Genomic DNA, 14,074 nt, shown 5'->3' with positions numbered 1-14,074 from the left:
AACTTCATCAATTGGATGTTACATGCGCTGCAAAAACTCAGAACGGTTTCCAGGGGACCCAAAAAAGTGATGAACCTTACTCTACGCTCACGACAGTGGTGAACTTCACAAAGCATTGGACTACAGCTAGGTTCATCACTTTTTCGGGTCCCCTGGAAACATTTCCGTTGTTGTATTCCCCATTTTCTGCGCGTTTCTGTAATTGCATCTGTTGTGACTTTTTGCAGCGCACGTGTCGTCAAATTGATGAAGTTGTTTTCCACATTCCTGTTTCCTCCTCTTCCCATTGCTCTTGCCACCTCTCTGTTCAAGGTCCAGTGTGTAAGATTTAGGTGAAAGGGATCTATTGGCCGAAATGGAATATAAAATAATCCTGTTTTCACTAGTGTGTTTCATCTAAATTGTACTAATTGTTTTCTTTACCCTAGAATGGGCCCTTTATATTTAAAAACGTATTATTTACATCGGGAGCGGGTCCTCTCAACAGAGGCCGCCATGTTTTTTACAGCAGCCCAGACTGGACAAACTAAACACCTGTTGAGTTGACAACTGAAGGCTGCCACAGGTTCTCTTTCATCTTTGGAAGGGGAGGGTGAGGTGAGGGGCATTCAGCTGCAACATGACACTTCACCTCTAGATGTCCCTAAATTCTACACACTGAGCCTTTAACTTATGCCTAATTGTGGTCTTCATTTCCGTTTTACTAAAGAGTGCTGTGACATCGATGTGATCACTTTCTGTGGCTTCCTTTGCACATTTGTCCGCTATTTTGTTTCCTATATGTGCTGGTAGTGTTAATCCAATGATTTGAATTATATACAGTGTTTGCTGGAGAATTAATTTTTTATTTTAAATAACTGAGAGTTATTTTCCGTGTGAAGAACATTGTCTGTGTTTTGTCTACTGAAAATTTAAATCCCCACTTAAATGACCGCTCTTCTATTTTAACAAGACTCCTGGAGTTTCTTCAGAAAAGATCAAATCCCATTCTCCAAACTCATAAAAACATCATTGATCATAATAGAAAATAACAAAGGACTCACAAAACTATTTTCAACATTTCCTGAACAAGGAAACTTACTTACTCTTACCTGAATCAATCCTCCACATAAAAAAATCTTTGTTCCAGGATAGCGGTAACTTCCTATTGTTGTTTCTCTTACAATTTCCCACATGCACACACCTGCAGCTGTTTCTGATACTAAGGTAAGATCTATGGCTGATTGTGTACCATTTCCCAAATCAATTATTTTTGATTTCCATTAGTTCCTCAAGCACCTCTCATTACCATCGTTATGGCTTTATCAGTGTGTATACGTTTTTATGCTGTGAATGGACCATTTGGATGGAACAAAAATGACTAAACACACACAGGCACAGTATAATACTCTGAAATTTGAAAACATTGTATACAGTTTATGGCAGAAACAGATGATCAACAATTATATTAGACGCCCTCTGGTGGAGTGTGATGTTTTGTTGGAAGCAGCAGCCGAGGCCTCCTGACAGCTTCTTCCTCTGGATGTTGTTCTGCTCAGATTGTATATGTGCTGACATCAGATCTTGTAGTAAAACCCTCCAAATGAAGCAAGGGTTTTTAAATTCATTTGAATTATGCTGCTTGATGTAATCACTGATACAACTTTCATTCTATTTTCTGCTAAATGGTTTGGTGTTGTTATTGTGTGGTCTGGACTTTGACTATTCAAAGTCCAGACCACACAACAACATAGTTCTGAAATATCTGAAGACAGCAACAAACAACCTGCCCTGCAGAAGAGCATCAAGGTAACCCAGCTCACAGCCAACACCCCCATGACTGAGTAACTGAAAACACATGTCCAAGTGAGCGTGGACCTGGTGTAGCACGTAAAGGACGACATCCTCCACTCCAATATGTTCCTGGTGCAAATTCAGGATGGTCTGGTGCATGTTCAACAAATGTTCCTAATAGACTGAAGAGCAGCCTCTCCAGGGTTTTCATGATGTGTGATGTGAGGACCACCGGTCTGTGATTGTCTGTGACGACCCTGTCTGAGAAGGCCTTTCCCTGCAGGAGCCTGATGGAGTTTGGTCGTCTGGGAGGTTCACCTCACCTGGTCCTGCTGCACTGTATAAACTGGTGGGATTCAGTCTCTCGTTTGTGTCTTGTTTTTTTAATCAAAAGGGCCAGCTCTGTCTTGGACTGCCCATGGACTCCACCGAGAAAGTGGTTGAGAGGAGGATGTTAGCGTAGCTGAAATCCTTTAATGGAAGACAACTCTCACCTCCTACATGACACTGTGGGGCTGCACCCACAGTGTGAGAAGAAACTCCAACAGCTCCTTCATTCCCACTGCTGTCAGAATCTACCACTCACAGTGTCAAATAAATGCTGCACTATTTTCTCAAATCGCTACTACTTACCACTACTCGCACTAATTTGAATGAAAATGTCATTTTGCACATTAGTGTCCACTGCCCATTATCCGTACAAGGTAAACCAATTACATCATATATGCCTAATCGAACCCGGTCATTAAAAATATTCAGAACTTTGTCGTTCCAGATCATGTATCAAGGATCACTTCATTGACCTCTTAAAAAAGATGTTGCAAGTCAACAAAAATTAGAGGGTCACAAGTGCTCAAGTGCTCAAACACCCTTTCCTTGCTGTGGAGCAGCACGGTGACAGCACACATGACACCAAGAGGAGCCCTCCGTACCTCAGCAGCTTGACCCACTGACCTCCGAGGTGGTTTTCAGAGGTCATGGCTGAGAGCAGAACAAAGAAAGCATCAAGACGCCTCAAAAAGGCCGTCTCCTGCTGCTTCAGCTGCTGCACTAAAATGCCATTAGCTCCACATGGTCATTTTTCATTGATAATTTGTGTTTTTATATTTCATTTTACTATTTAAATATTTTACTATTTGTCATTTCTTTATTTCAATATTTCAGTATTTCTTTATTTCAATATTTCATTGTATCAGTATTTCTTTATTTCCGTCTCAGTGACTTCACTGTGTTTTCTATGAAAAGTTTCTCAAAAAGCTTAAGTAGCCTTATACCCTATCATTACTATTGTGGTGGCAAATGACAAGCCCGAGAAAGGGTTCTCAGTTCAAGGTGTTTAATTCATGCAAAAAAAACTGATTCATCTGAATACAGGACTGAATATTGCATACATGAATACATTAATTTGTATTGTTACAAAATAGTAACTCTCAGTTCATAACTTTGATCCAATGAGATTGTTTCCTCCACTTATGTAATTTAGCTTTGTCCTATTAGAATTCCATCTAAGCTTCTGACGTGTTCACATTATTATTATTATTATAAGTCGTAGTGGTAGAAATACTTATAAGTAGGTGAAGGCATTTACTCTTTGAATACTACTATACAAAGAAGGATGTGGGTTTGAACTATATGTGTTTGTTTGTGCGCACGTGCATATCTATCTATACTTATGAGGTCCAATTTTGGTTCAATACCATAAATGTGAGGAGATTTGGGCTGATCCTCATAAATTCAAAGAGTTGTTCGAGGGCTAAGACTTGCTTTGGGGTTGGGGTGAGAATTAGGTTTAGGTTAGGGTCAGGGGCTAGGGATATGCCTGAGTGTCCTCACAACTATAGAGAGACAAGTGTGTGTGTTTATGTATATATATGCATATATTATTGTATTATATGTGATTGTATAATTAGACAATAACATAATAACAATTGATGTATTTCATCTGCATCAATAAATACAAATCTACCAAAAAATTTGAAAAACAGTTACAGATAAGATGAATAACTATTACATTATTCATGACTGCATCTTGTGTTTAGATTTATAACAAACTTTGCTGGCTGGTTATAATCAGTGAACGTGGTAAAATCAAGTAGAACTCTTTACATTTAATAACATCTTTGTTCATCTAACCCTGTACATTTCTTTACCCTAATTTACCCCATTCATTCCCTCAACACGTGAAATAAACACAAGCTACAAAAACTCTTTTAACAACATGGAGAACATCGTCAGTGGATCATGTCGCTGGCCCTTTAACAATCCAACGGGCGGTTGGTAAATCTCGTGTCAGTTCGCTCGGCGCTCACGATCTCGCGATAACTTCTCCTCAGTGGCGGCTGTGTGGCCCCCTGTCTCAGTCCGGACGGAGTAGTTTCTGACGTTTGAATGAAAAACAGTGCGAATTACCTCCACTTTGGACCCGGGAAATAATGGCTTCAGCCTTGGAGCAGTTTGTGAACAACGTGCGGCAGCTCTCCGCTCAAGGTAGGCGCGCTGAACCCATTCAAGTGGGCAAGGTTTAGCTAGGTAGCTAGCATATGCTACCCAATGCCTTGCCGATAGCTCGCAGCCAAACTGGCCAGTGCCCCTTTTTTCTGCTTTATCATGTAAACACACCGCAAATGTGACTTTCTCCGGTGACGAGAGTCGCGCAAAGTGTCACCAGGAGATGCGCTAGGACTCGGTGACACCGGGGATGGCCGCGAACTTGGTGGCTCATCCGACAAAATGTCAAAATCATACTTTTTGTTTTTGATCTAGAAAATAATTTCTGGTGACTGCCTACCGGTAGTCCCGCCCCGGCCCCACGCGATTGGCTGCCAGACTGAATTTGCGAATATCATTGGTTTAAAGTCACCTGTCAATCCCACTGGTATTACCTCTGTTGCAAGGCCTTGACAGGACACTTGACCGGCCGATGTCTATATAAATACTCAGCCGCAGCACGACGGTGGTAAAGAATTGAATTCGTCAATCTGTTCTCTGCACTATAGAATAGCTTCTGTGCACACTTAGACACGCACAATGCAATTTGATCAGTTATTTCACCCCATTAAAAACAATAAAGACAAAACCGTAGCACACTTGAAACAAAGTATTCCCCTGTTGACCTTTTGTGGATTTTGATAAGTTAACTTCATTATTTACAATTGCTGTGATAGTTTTTTAAATATAATTTATCACCTATGTAACCCTTTGCAGTTTTATACTCATGCATGTGACCCTCTCGTGTACATCAGCTAATAATTACCTTGTGCTGTTGACACTTACTGATGTTAAATCCAACTGCACGTAATCGGTGCCCACCTAAAAACAGTGATATTTGATATGTAATCTGTATCCAGCGTTGCAACGTAATGTAATTGGAAACAATGATCCAAAGTACATGCAAGGAGTTTCCAAGTGTTTTTAATTTTCTCTCTTTTTTGTTGTCATTCCATCTTTGTCTTCCACCTTCAACCCCCCCCCCCTAGGCCAGATGACTCAACTGTGTGAGTTGATCAACAAAAGTGGGGAGCTGCTGGCCAAGAATCTGTCCCACCTGGACACGGTGCTGGGGGCCTTGGACATCCAGGAGCACTCCCTTGGCGTGCTGGCTGTGCTGTAAGTACCCTGCTTCGACACCGAAGCCCCTTTTACACTGGTCAGAAAAAAAACAATAACACCTGCTAACATCGGGCCTTTGTTTGCAATGAGAATGGATTCAATCTGCTTTAACCCCTGGGTCAAATGACACATAAGTGATGGAAACGTGACACTCGGGTGAACACGCTAATTTGGCGAGACGATGTGCGCTTCAGTTTTTAGTGCATTTGTGACGAGGAACATGACACACAGGGACTGGGGGTGGGGGAGGCAGAAAGGTAAATGCGTTTTTCAAAATCCACGTCTAGCTGCTTGGTGTAAAAGAGGTATAACTTTGTCCAGGTTTGCCGCCATTGCTGCAGTTAGCCCAGGTCAAGAATTCTGTCTCCAGGGAAGTTTGCTGATGTGGATGTCTGAAACACCCCTCCCTTCATTACGCTCCTTACGTCCATCTATTTTTGTCTTAACTTGGCCAAGAGATTGTCGTATTGTTGTGCCTGTTGAAGGTCATATTGCACTGTTTGCATGAAGAACAGGGCAGAAACAGTAGGGCGAGGCAGAAAGATTGTTTAGAAGAAGAGACACAACTCTACTCGGATATTTGTTATGTGGCAAAATAACAGAGAGGGGCGGTTATAACTTGACAGAGAAATTTAATTCTAGACATCTGTATTCTCGCAACAATATTAAAAGTATGTCCATATCCATCTGTGGGGGGGGATTTTGTAGAATGGAAAGAGCAAAAATCTCAGACAAAGAATGAACTATTAACGCCCTAGATCAGTTCTCATCTCACCCAAACCTGAATACCTCAAGTTTTTGACGGATATCATTCCATAATATTTACTTTTTTTCTTATGGAAAAACCTGACATGTCTTTGTATACTACATGCAAATCAGTAAACAAAAAGTCCCAATGACGTATTTTCATTTTCATCCCACATGCAAAAGTATTCTTGTAACCAGTCAAGCTTCAGGCCTGTATCAAGGTCTTTTTGTTTTACCCTGTGTTTTTTCTTCTCCTGTTTTGTTCCAGATTTGTGAAGTTCTCCATGCCAAACATCCCCGACTTTGAGACCCTATTCTCCCAAGTCCAGCTCTTCATCAGTACCTGCAATGGGGAGCACATTAGATATGCAACAGACACTTGTAAGTCCCAACTAACCAAACCTCTAGTAGCAGTCAGCCCAATTGTGCGATGTTTTAAGTGAATTACGCCCACTAAGGTATAAGTGCTTTCATTAGTAATGATTAATTTTCATATCATTAGACAACTAATGCAAAATCTTTGTGAGTGTCAACTAAAAAATAAGAACACATTGTGTTGTCCTATGGAATCTGTGAAATGTAAGGGACCGATCACAAAGACGTGTTGCTAGAAATGCATTGACAACAAAACGATTGTTTTTCTATGGTACGTTATCCAAGTTTTAGGATGCTTGTAAAAAGTAAAATATTTTCAATTTGCAGCCCTCATCAATGTCACAGTTGTCCCAGGCAGCCAATCAAATCGAGCAAGAGGCAGGCTTTACCACGTTACCTCTTAACCACTACCTGTTTTAGTGCCTGGTCCACAGGACAATGGCAAATACGAACAAAAGATTAATGTTAGCAGTACTTCCTAATGAGGAACTGCATAATTCAAGGTCACCCCATGATTCAAACAGTCATTGGCCAACGCATCCAGTCCCAGAGATGGTGGCATTTATTATGCCACTGTCTCTTCAGCAAGTTCATTATACTGTTTCCTTGTTTCCAGTATGTCATCAACATCTCTGCTTTTTATGGCCCTTCCCCCTCCTCATCCAAAAATAGAGCAAAGGCAAGAGCTCGATGTCTGCTTAAATCATTTTTTCCCACGCTATTTATATTTGATCGAAAACTACCTTCTATCTCAGCTATTTTCTTTATATTAGATTCATTTTAAAACGTCATTTTCTGTATGAACTCCATCGTCAAAGGATATGTCTACATCAAAGTGTAGATAGAGTATGTCCTTAACACATGTGACAAGTGCATGACACTCAATGTCTTTACAGTCATTTTGGTTTCCCTCTGTTTCCTTTCATAGTTGCTGGTCTCTGCCACCAGTTGACAAACGCCCTTGTAGAGCGCAAACAGGTAAGACTGACGATTCTGACTTGGGTGAGGGTGAAATGTCCAACTAGATATTAAAAAAAGGAGCTTTGATTTTAAAATATCTTTTCAAATCCCTAGTACCCAGCGTAGATATTTGACAATCATGTGTAGAGATATAGAGGAAAGTTTAATTTGCTCATTCTTTATCTTTAAGACTGACCATTCTTTATGCAACTCTCCACATCTGTACAGGAAAATGTATTTAAATGATGTAGCCTCTCCTGCTGTTATGCCTGTGCACAACAGTGTTGTTTTCATTCATGATGCACAGCAGCCTTTGCAGTAGTTCTACAGTTACTAATGAGGACCAAACTGTTTGAATATCATTTAAAAATACATTACTGGTTTATTTATTTTAGCTAAGACTTATTTTGGCATCAAAGTGTGACAATTTTGTAATAAAAACTAGAATTGGGTCAAATCAGGAAATGTAACTATGTATGTATAATGTTTAAAACTTGTATGTAAAATGTTTTCTTGACAATGTAGCCTGTGAATGGGTGAAACATATCTAATGAAATGTTCAGTGCACCTTGCTGCAAAAGCAATTTACCACCTGGTGGAAAAAATGGTTCAATTTATATCCTATTTTTCAACACTGTCCAATAAGCCAAGGCCCCATCACTACAGCGTCAAAGAGGCACATGTTTTCCTTCTTCTAGCTCTAAATATTTAAATGCATTTTAAAGTGCGGTACAGTCACAGACCACTTAGTGTGTTTGGATGTGTCATGCAAACTGTAGCTGACTAAATACTTTTCTCTTCTCCTTCTCTGACAGCCATTGAGGGGTGTCGTCATCCTAAAACAGGCAATAGACAAAATGCAGATGAACACAAACCAACTTACCTCAGTTCATGCAGACCTGTGTCAGGTGAGTCAGCGCCCCCTGCAGCATCATCACCATGGCTGTAATCCTAAAAGGCCTTGTCATGTAGCAACAAAGGGTGCGTCCATATCTATACACATTTGAAGACAGCATATCACATGACCACTCGCGTACACTGGGAATAAGTGTGCCAGTGTAAACATGAAGGCATACACGTCTTTCTGGACACAGGAATTGTCGCAGATTGCTCGATAGTACATTGTCTTCTAGAATTTAAGTGCACATTAGCTGTTAGCAAAGACATCAGGGTCTTGTATATGATAATCCATGTTGCGTTATACACTGGTAGCTGAGGTAGCTTTTAGAATACTGTTTAGGTGTTGTGTTAAATTATTCAAAGACAAGCTCAGTCGCAGTATGTCCACTGTGAACCATCAGTCACACTTCCTATCCCTGTCTCCCCGCAGCTGTGCTTGTTAGCAAAGTGCTTCAAGCCCGCCCTGCCCTTCTTGGAGCTGGACATGATGGACATCTGTAAGGAGAATGGAGCCTATGACGCAAAGCACTTTTTATGTTACTACTACTATGGTGGCATGATCTACACGGGCCTCAAAAACTTTGAAAGAGCACTGTATTTTTATGAACAGGTACTCCTTTTTTGATCAATCTGGATTTGTCATTTGTACCCACCTGTGTTGCCTATGTTGCGTTTCTGTAAATGATCATGTTTTGCATTTTTCCTCGTCAGGCAATAACCACTCCAGCCATGGCAGTGAGCCACATCATGTTGGAAGCCTATAAGAAATACATCCTGGTGTCACTCATTCTCCACGGCAAAGTGCAACAGCTGCCCAAATACACCTCACAAATAGTAGGGAGGTTCATCAAGGTAAGTCTGCATCGCACTGGTGAAAAGAACACTACTAGTATTAATAAAAGAGTGCAGTGTAAATGTGTGCCCGTCTGGTGCTCCTCAGTTTGGTAAGGTTTGAAAAATCTCAAGCTCTCAAGAGGTAATGTGTTCAAAAAGACTTTGATATAACTTGACTGTTTAGTCATTGATTGTTTACAAGGACAGCAATATTACCACTCAGGGATGAAATGGTGACCGTGGTTTATTGTAACAATCCTTGGAACATAACTAGCAACTGCAAATGCCTATTATTGGTCTTTTGCAACTGACTGGCATTTTCATACTGAAATATAGTTTTAAAATTTTACAAGTTGTTAAAAGCAAGCATTTTATATTGATATCTAGTATACATTTACCCAGTCACCCAGAAAGTATCCCATAACTTCTTCCACATTGTTATGTTGCAGCCTCATGTTTAAATAGTTAAAATAGTTTTTTCTCATTGATTTACACTCAATACTACATAATGATAAAGCCAAGTTGTTTTGAAATGTATTAAATATCAGAAATATCACATTGACATTAGTGTTCAGACCCTTTGCTATAGCACTTGAAACTTAGACTTATGTCAACAATTAAAATTTAAGATTAAAATCTCAAAGATTAAGATAACAATTTAAGTTTGTATTTTTTAATATATTTGCTCAAATATCTCAGTGTGGGGTATTGCTAGTATATTGGAGTAGTTTAGGTGTTAATTGCTAGATGGTGGTTAAGGTTTGTGTACAGACATCTCTGCTTTAACTCCTTAATGTTACTTTAATGGTACAGACCCACAAGTACCCAAAAGGTTGTGTCATTGTGTACAGCCTTTATCCAGGTTTCATGTATACAGTCAAAACGAGCACCTTTTATTTTCTATTTAGTAAATTAAACTGCTTATTATGTTGTCGTAACTATTAATAGTTATTACAAAGAACTTAAAGGCAGAGGTATTGTTCATGGAATAAAGTAACAACAGTAACTCAATGCTGATAGCTGATCATGGGAAAAGCACCTCTTTAGTTCTAAGGCTTGGGGATTGTCCACACTCTTAAGGAAATTAGGGGGACTTCACTCATTCAGTTATCTTTGATATTGTGAAAGTCACTTAATTTCTATTCATGGATCTTGTCATTTAGTTTTCTCTTCATGTGTTTCCTTTCTTTCTTCTCTTCTCGTCCATCAGCCCCTGAGCAACGCATACCATGAGTTAGCTCAGGTTTACACCACCAACAACCCGGCTGAGCTGCGCAGCGTGGTCAACAAACACAGCGAGACCTTCACACGAGACAACAACACAGGCCTGGTCAAACAGTGCCTCTCCTCCCTCTACAAGAAGAACATTCAGCGGCTAACAAAGGTAAGTGTGTGCGTTTGTTTGTGTGTGTGTTTGCGTGCGCCTGCCTTACAGTTATAAGAGCATGTGCTACTCTACCTCTACATAAACACATAATGAGGCTAATAATTTAAGTCATAGCAACCCTACTGGTTATCTAATGAATATCATCAGGCTTTGGCTGGTGTGACTGTGAAACAGGTTTTAAATTAGATTCTTTGCTCTTAAATTTAACCTGGTTAATCGTGCAGAAACACTTTATTCACATTACATGTTATTTTACTAAGCAAAATATTGCTAGTAGTAATCCTTGAAATGGAGTCACATGATGATATTTTACCAATATCCAACAAACTATTTTACCACAGTCCACAGTGTGAGTTGACTTTCCATTGGGATTTGGTTTAAATATCTCTCTCTCTCTCTCTCTCTCTCTCTCTCTCTCTCTATTGTGTCTCCCGCAGACTTTCCTGACGCTGTCTTTGCAAGACATGGCGAGTCGAGTGCAGCTGTCGGGCCCCCAGGAAGCAGAGAAATACGTCTTACACATGGTGAGTTGGTCCAGAGCCACCTTCACATTTAATCAGTATGCATGTTTTATAAAATATAATCAACTGATATCTAACAATCCTCTACTTTATACATTTAATTATATTTAACATATACTTTAAGTTTTCGGGGGGTATATTTTGGCTGCACCCTCCAACGGCAGCATAGTAGGACGAACTGAAAGGAGATGTTCTGGTCTTCTTATAGCATCACCAGCTTGTTCCACCCATCGCCTAGCAACAGAGCTATGGACGAAAATGCTCTTCAGTTGATTAAAAACGTTGAAAAATATGTCTTTTTAACATGTGTTCCGTTAGCTGTCCGTTTGAGTACTTAAATTCAAAGAAAAACAGTCTGTCACTGAAGCGCAATGAATAATGGGATATGATGGGCGGAGAAGGATCCACACGGTGGAGCCTCTGTTGCTCGGGGGTAGAAGGACACATTTGTCAGCCGCATTTGGAGGAGCCTTCAAGGGACATCCTAGTGGCGTTGCTGAAACGTATTTGGTCTACAAATTTTACTTACGAAAGATGTAGCCCCCCCCCGAATTGAGACACAGCGACTCTGAGGCCCCCATCCAGACTAGACCTGGAGATCTTGTATTTGCTGTAGTATTTGATCTTCAACCCATAATCCACCAGGACGCCCCAACACAGTTACTTTTTCATTAAACTGATGGGAAATAATATTTTAGCCTTCAGACATAACGAGAAGATATTATATAAAAAAATATATTTTTCCATCATCGTCACAGGTTTTGTTTGTGTTGGATGACTCAACAGGATCAGCTGTTCACTATGTTGTATTATATATCATATCTTTTTTATGTCTTGACACAGCATCTAACCCTAACCCTTTGATCAGTTTAGTATTGATCAATACAATTTGTGTTTTGAGTCGTGTTGTATATTCCTCATGTCTCTTCTTTGTGTCTCTTTGCAGATTGAAGATGGTGAGATCTATGCTAGCATTAACCAAAAGGATGGTATGGTTTGCTTCCACGACAACCCTGAAAAATACAACAACCCAGCAATGCTTCACAAAATTGACCAAGAGGTGAAGAAGCCCATCTCTATTTTCACTGCTGACTTGCTTTGCATGAACTCTTGTCATAATCATACGTTATGAGTCCCTTAGTATTAAGCCATGTCATTTTTTTCCTTTTTCAGATGTTGAAATGTATAGAGCTGGATGAGAAGCTAAAGTCTATGGATCAAGAAATCACAGTAAACCCACAATTTGTGCAGAAGGTGAGTTGATGTTTAACAGCATCTAATATCTACTTTGAACTTGTATGGGAAAGCCCCTGACGTTTTCCTTGTGAATGTCATGATGTGCTTTCTTTCTCTGGGAAATGTACATTCAGTCAGTTTATGGGACAAAGAGAAATCCATATTTGGTAGAATGGTAGCTTAGCAAGAGTGGAATGACATTAATGAAAGTGTAAGAACTAAAATGGCATTATCTTCATTCAAGAGAGTGGTCTTTCAGTTTTAGAGCAGATTTTGCACTCAAATACCTGACCTATGCTTAAATTTAGTCTGCTTCTGCTCAAACTATGTGCTTGCACTCAGATATTTTGTCACTTGGACATTTCTCCTGCACTCCAGCTCTTCCTCTTCGCACTCATACTGCATCTGTGCATGCTTGAAAAGTCTGCTCTTGGGGAATTTTAACACTTGTTGCACAGAAGAAAAAGTATTATTAAAATACAAAATAAATCTGAACAGGAAATCAGTAAGTCCTGCTCTTAAACTGAAAGACCCTGCACTTGAATAAAGAACAAAAAAAAACATATGATCATGGACTAATGTCAAAGCACCACTATTGGGTTTTCACAGCTAAAGCATCCAGATCATTTGTTCATAGAACTGCTTCCTGGAAAAGCCGCCTGGTTGGTTCCAAGAGATAAATGAGACAGCTGTTGTTTAAGGAACTGTAGCACAAACCTGTTTGCTCTTAGTTGTTGGGTTTGTTTTTCTTCACTGATGACAGAGTTTTGACATGTGACACACTTTTTTTTCTTCTTCTAGAGTATGGGATCAGCAGAGGACGATGTTGGTAGCAAAACATCAAGTTACTCCTGAGGGGCCTTGGACAGGGACAGAACGCTGCAGCTGCCCAACACGTTCTTCCCAGGATGAGTTGGATTTTTTTTAAAGAGGAAAAACAAACATTCTATTGCATAAGGACATTGGTCAAGGATAATCTAAGTGTGTGGAATGATGATAAATTTGGTTATTCTTTCTTCACAGTGTCTTAAGGATAACAAAAAGGTCCTTACAGAAAAGGAAAAAAAAGATTACAATTTTGTCAGTGTTTTATTTATCAATGTTCAGGATGGAGCGCCACTGCTACATTAACAGAAACCACAATAATAAAAACTGGACTTTTTGTTCCAACATATGTGTGAATAATCTCACTGTTTGTTTTGGTTCTGCTGCATGATGGCCATAACTCAAGAGCATTACATAAGAGGTAAACACTTCTATGGCTGACGAGTAATAAATCAGATATACTCGACATTTGTAAAGACTGCAAACGATCGTTTCCCTCACTCCTTTGGTTAGAATGTAGATATCATCGATAGTCAAATCTGTACACATGTACATGCCCTTGACCGAAATTGGCACAACGCAGGAGTCGTTCACAATCTGGTGCACTGTTTTGTTGTTTTGTTTTTTTCCTTCCTTTTTCTCTTTTTGTTTGTTTTTTAGGTGGGATCCACTAGAGGTCGCTAGAGCATTGTACAGAAACCCGTTTTGACAGCTTGTTATTTACAGGAGACGTGAAGTCAGCAGATGAAACCGAACTGTCATGTCATTTGGGAGCTTGAGCTTTTTGCGATTGTGGATCTGTTAATAATAAATTGTTTACGAATATAGTCGTGGGTTTCATGGCTTTTTTGAAAAAAACACTCATCCAGCTTGATTTCTGCTTGGTCTTTGATGTGGATTTGAATTT

General features: G+C 39.8%; 1 protein-coding gene across 1 annotated transcript; it reads left to right on the top strand.

The window, feature by feature from the left end:
- Positions 1–4,068: 4,068 nt before the first annotated feature.
- Positions 4,069–13,994, top strand: cops3 (COP9 signalosome subunit 3). The gene is made up of 12 exons (XM_035145501.2): positions 4,069–4,260; positions 5,250–5,379; positions 6,398–6,510; positions 7,433–7,482; positions 8,280–8,372; positions 8,795–8,974; positions 9,076–9,216; positions 10,409–10,582; positions 11,023–11,109; positions 12,053–12,166; positions 12,280–12,360; positions 13,144–13,994. The coding sequence occupies exons 1-12, from the start codon at positions 4,206–4,208 to the stop codon at positions 13,195–13,197; spliced, it is 1,272 nt and encodes a 423-aa protein (XP_035001392.1). The 5' UTR covers positions 4,069–4,205; the 3' UTR covers positions 13,198–13,994.
- The last annotated feature ends 80 nt before the right edge of the window (positions 13,995–14,074 follow it).

The sequence above is a fragment of the Hippoglossus stenolepis genome, chromosome 21 (assembly GCF_022539355.2).
Source record: "Hippoglossus stenolepis isolate QCI-W04-F060 chromosome 21, HSTE1.2, whole genome shotgun sequence".
NCBI lineage: Eukaryota > Metazoa > Chordata > Actinopteri > Pleuronectiformes > Pleuronectidae > Hippoglossus > Hippoglossus stenolepis.
This window is presented reverse-complemented; position numbering and strand designations above follow the sequence as displayed.

What these genes read in the sequence shown, in the direction of transcription:
- cops3 (XM_035145501.2), top strand. Translation starts at nt 4,206, where the DNA reads ATGGCTTCAGCCTTGGAGCAGTTTGTGAACAACGTGCGGCAGCTCTCC. An exon ending in CCCTTGTAGAGCGCAAACAG is followed by an intron (nt 7,483 to 8,279) that starts GTAAGACTGACG and finishes CTTCTCTGACAG; the next exon opens with CCATTGAGGGGTGTCGTCAT. An exon ending in ACCCACAATTTGTGCAGAAG is followed by an intron (nt 12,361 to 13,143) that starts GTGAGTTGATGT and finishes TTCTTCTTCTAG; the next exon opens with AGTATGGGATCAGCAGAGGA.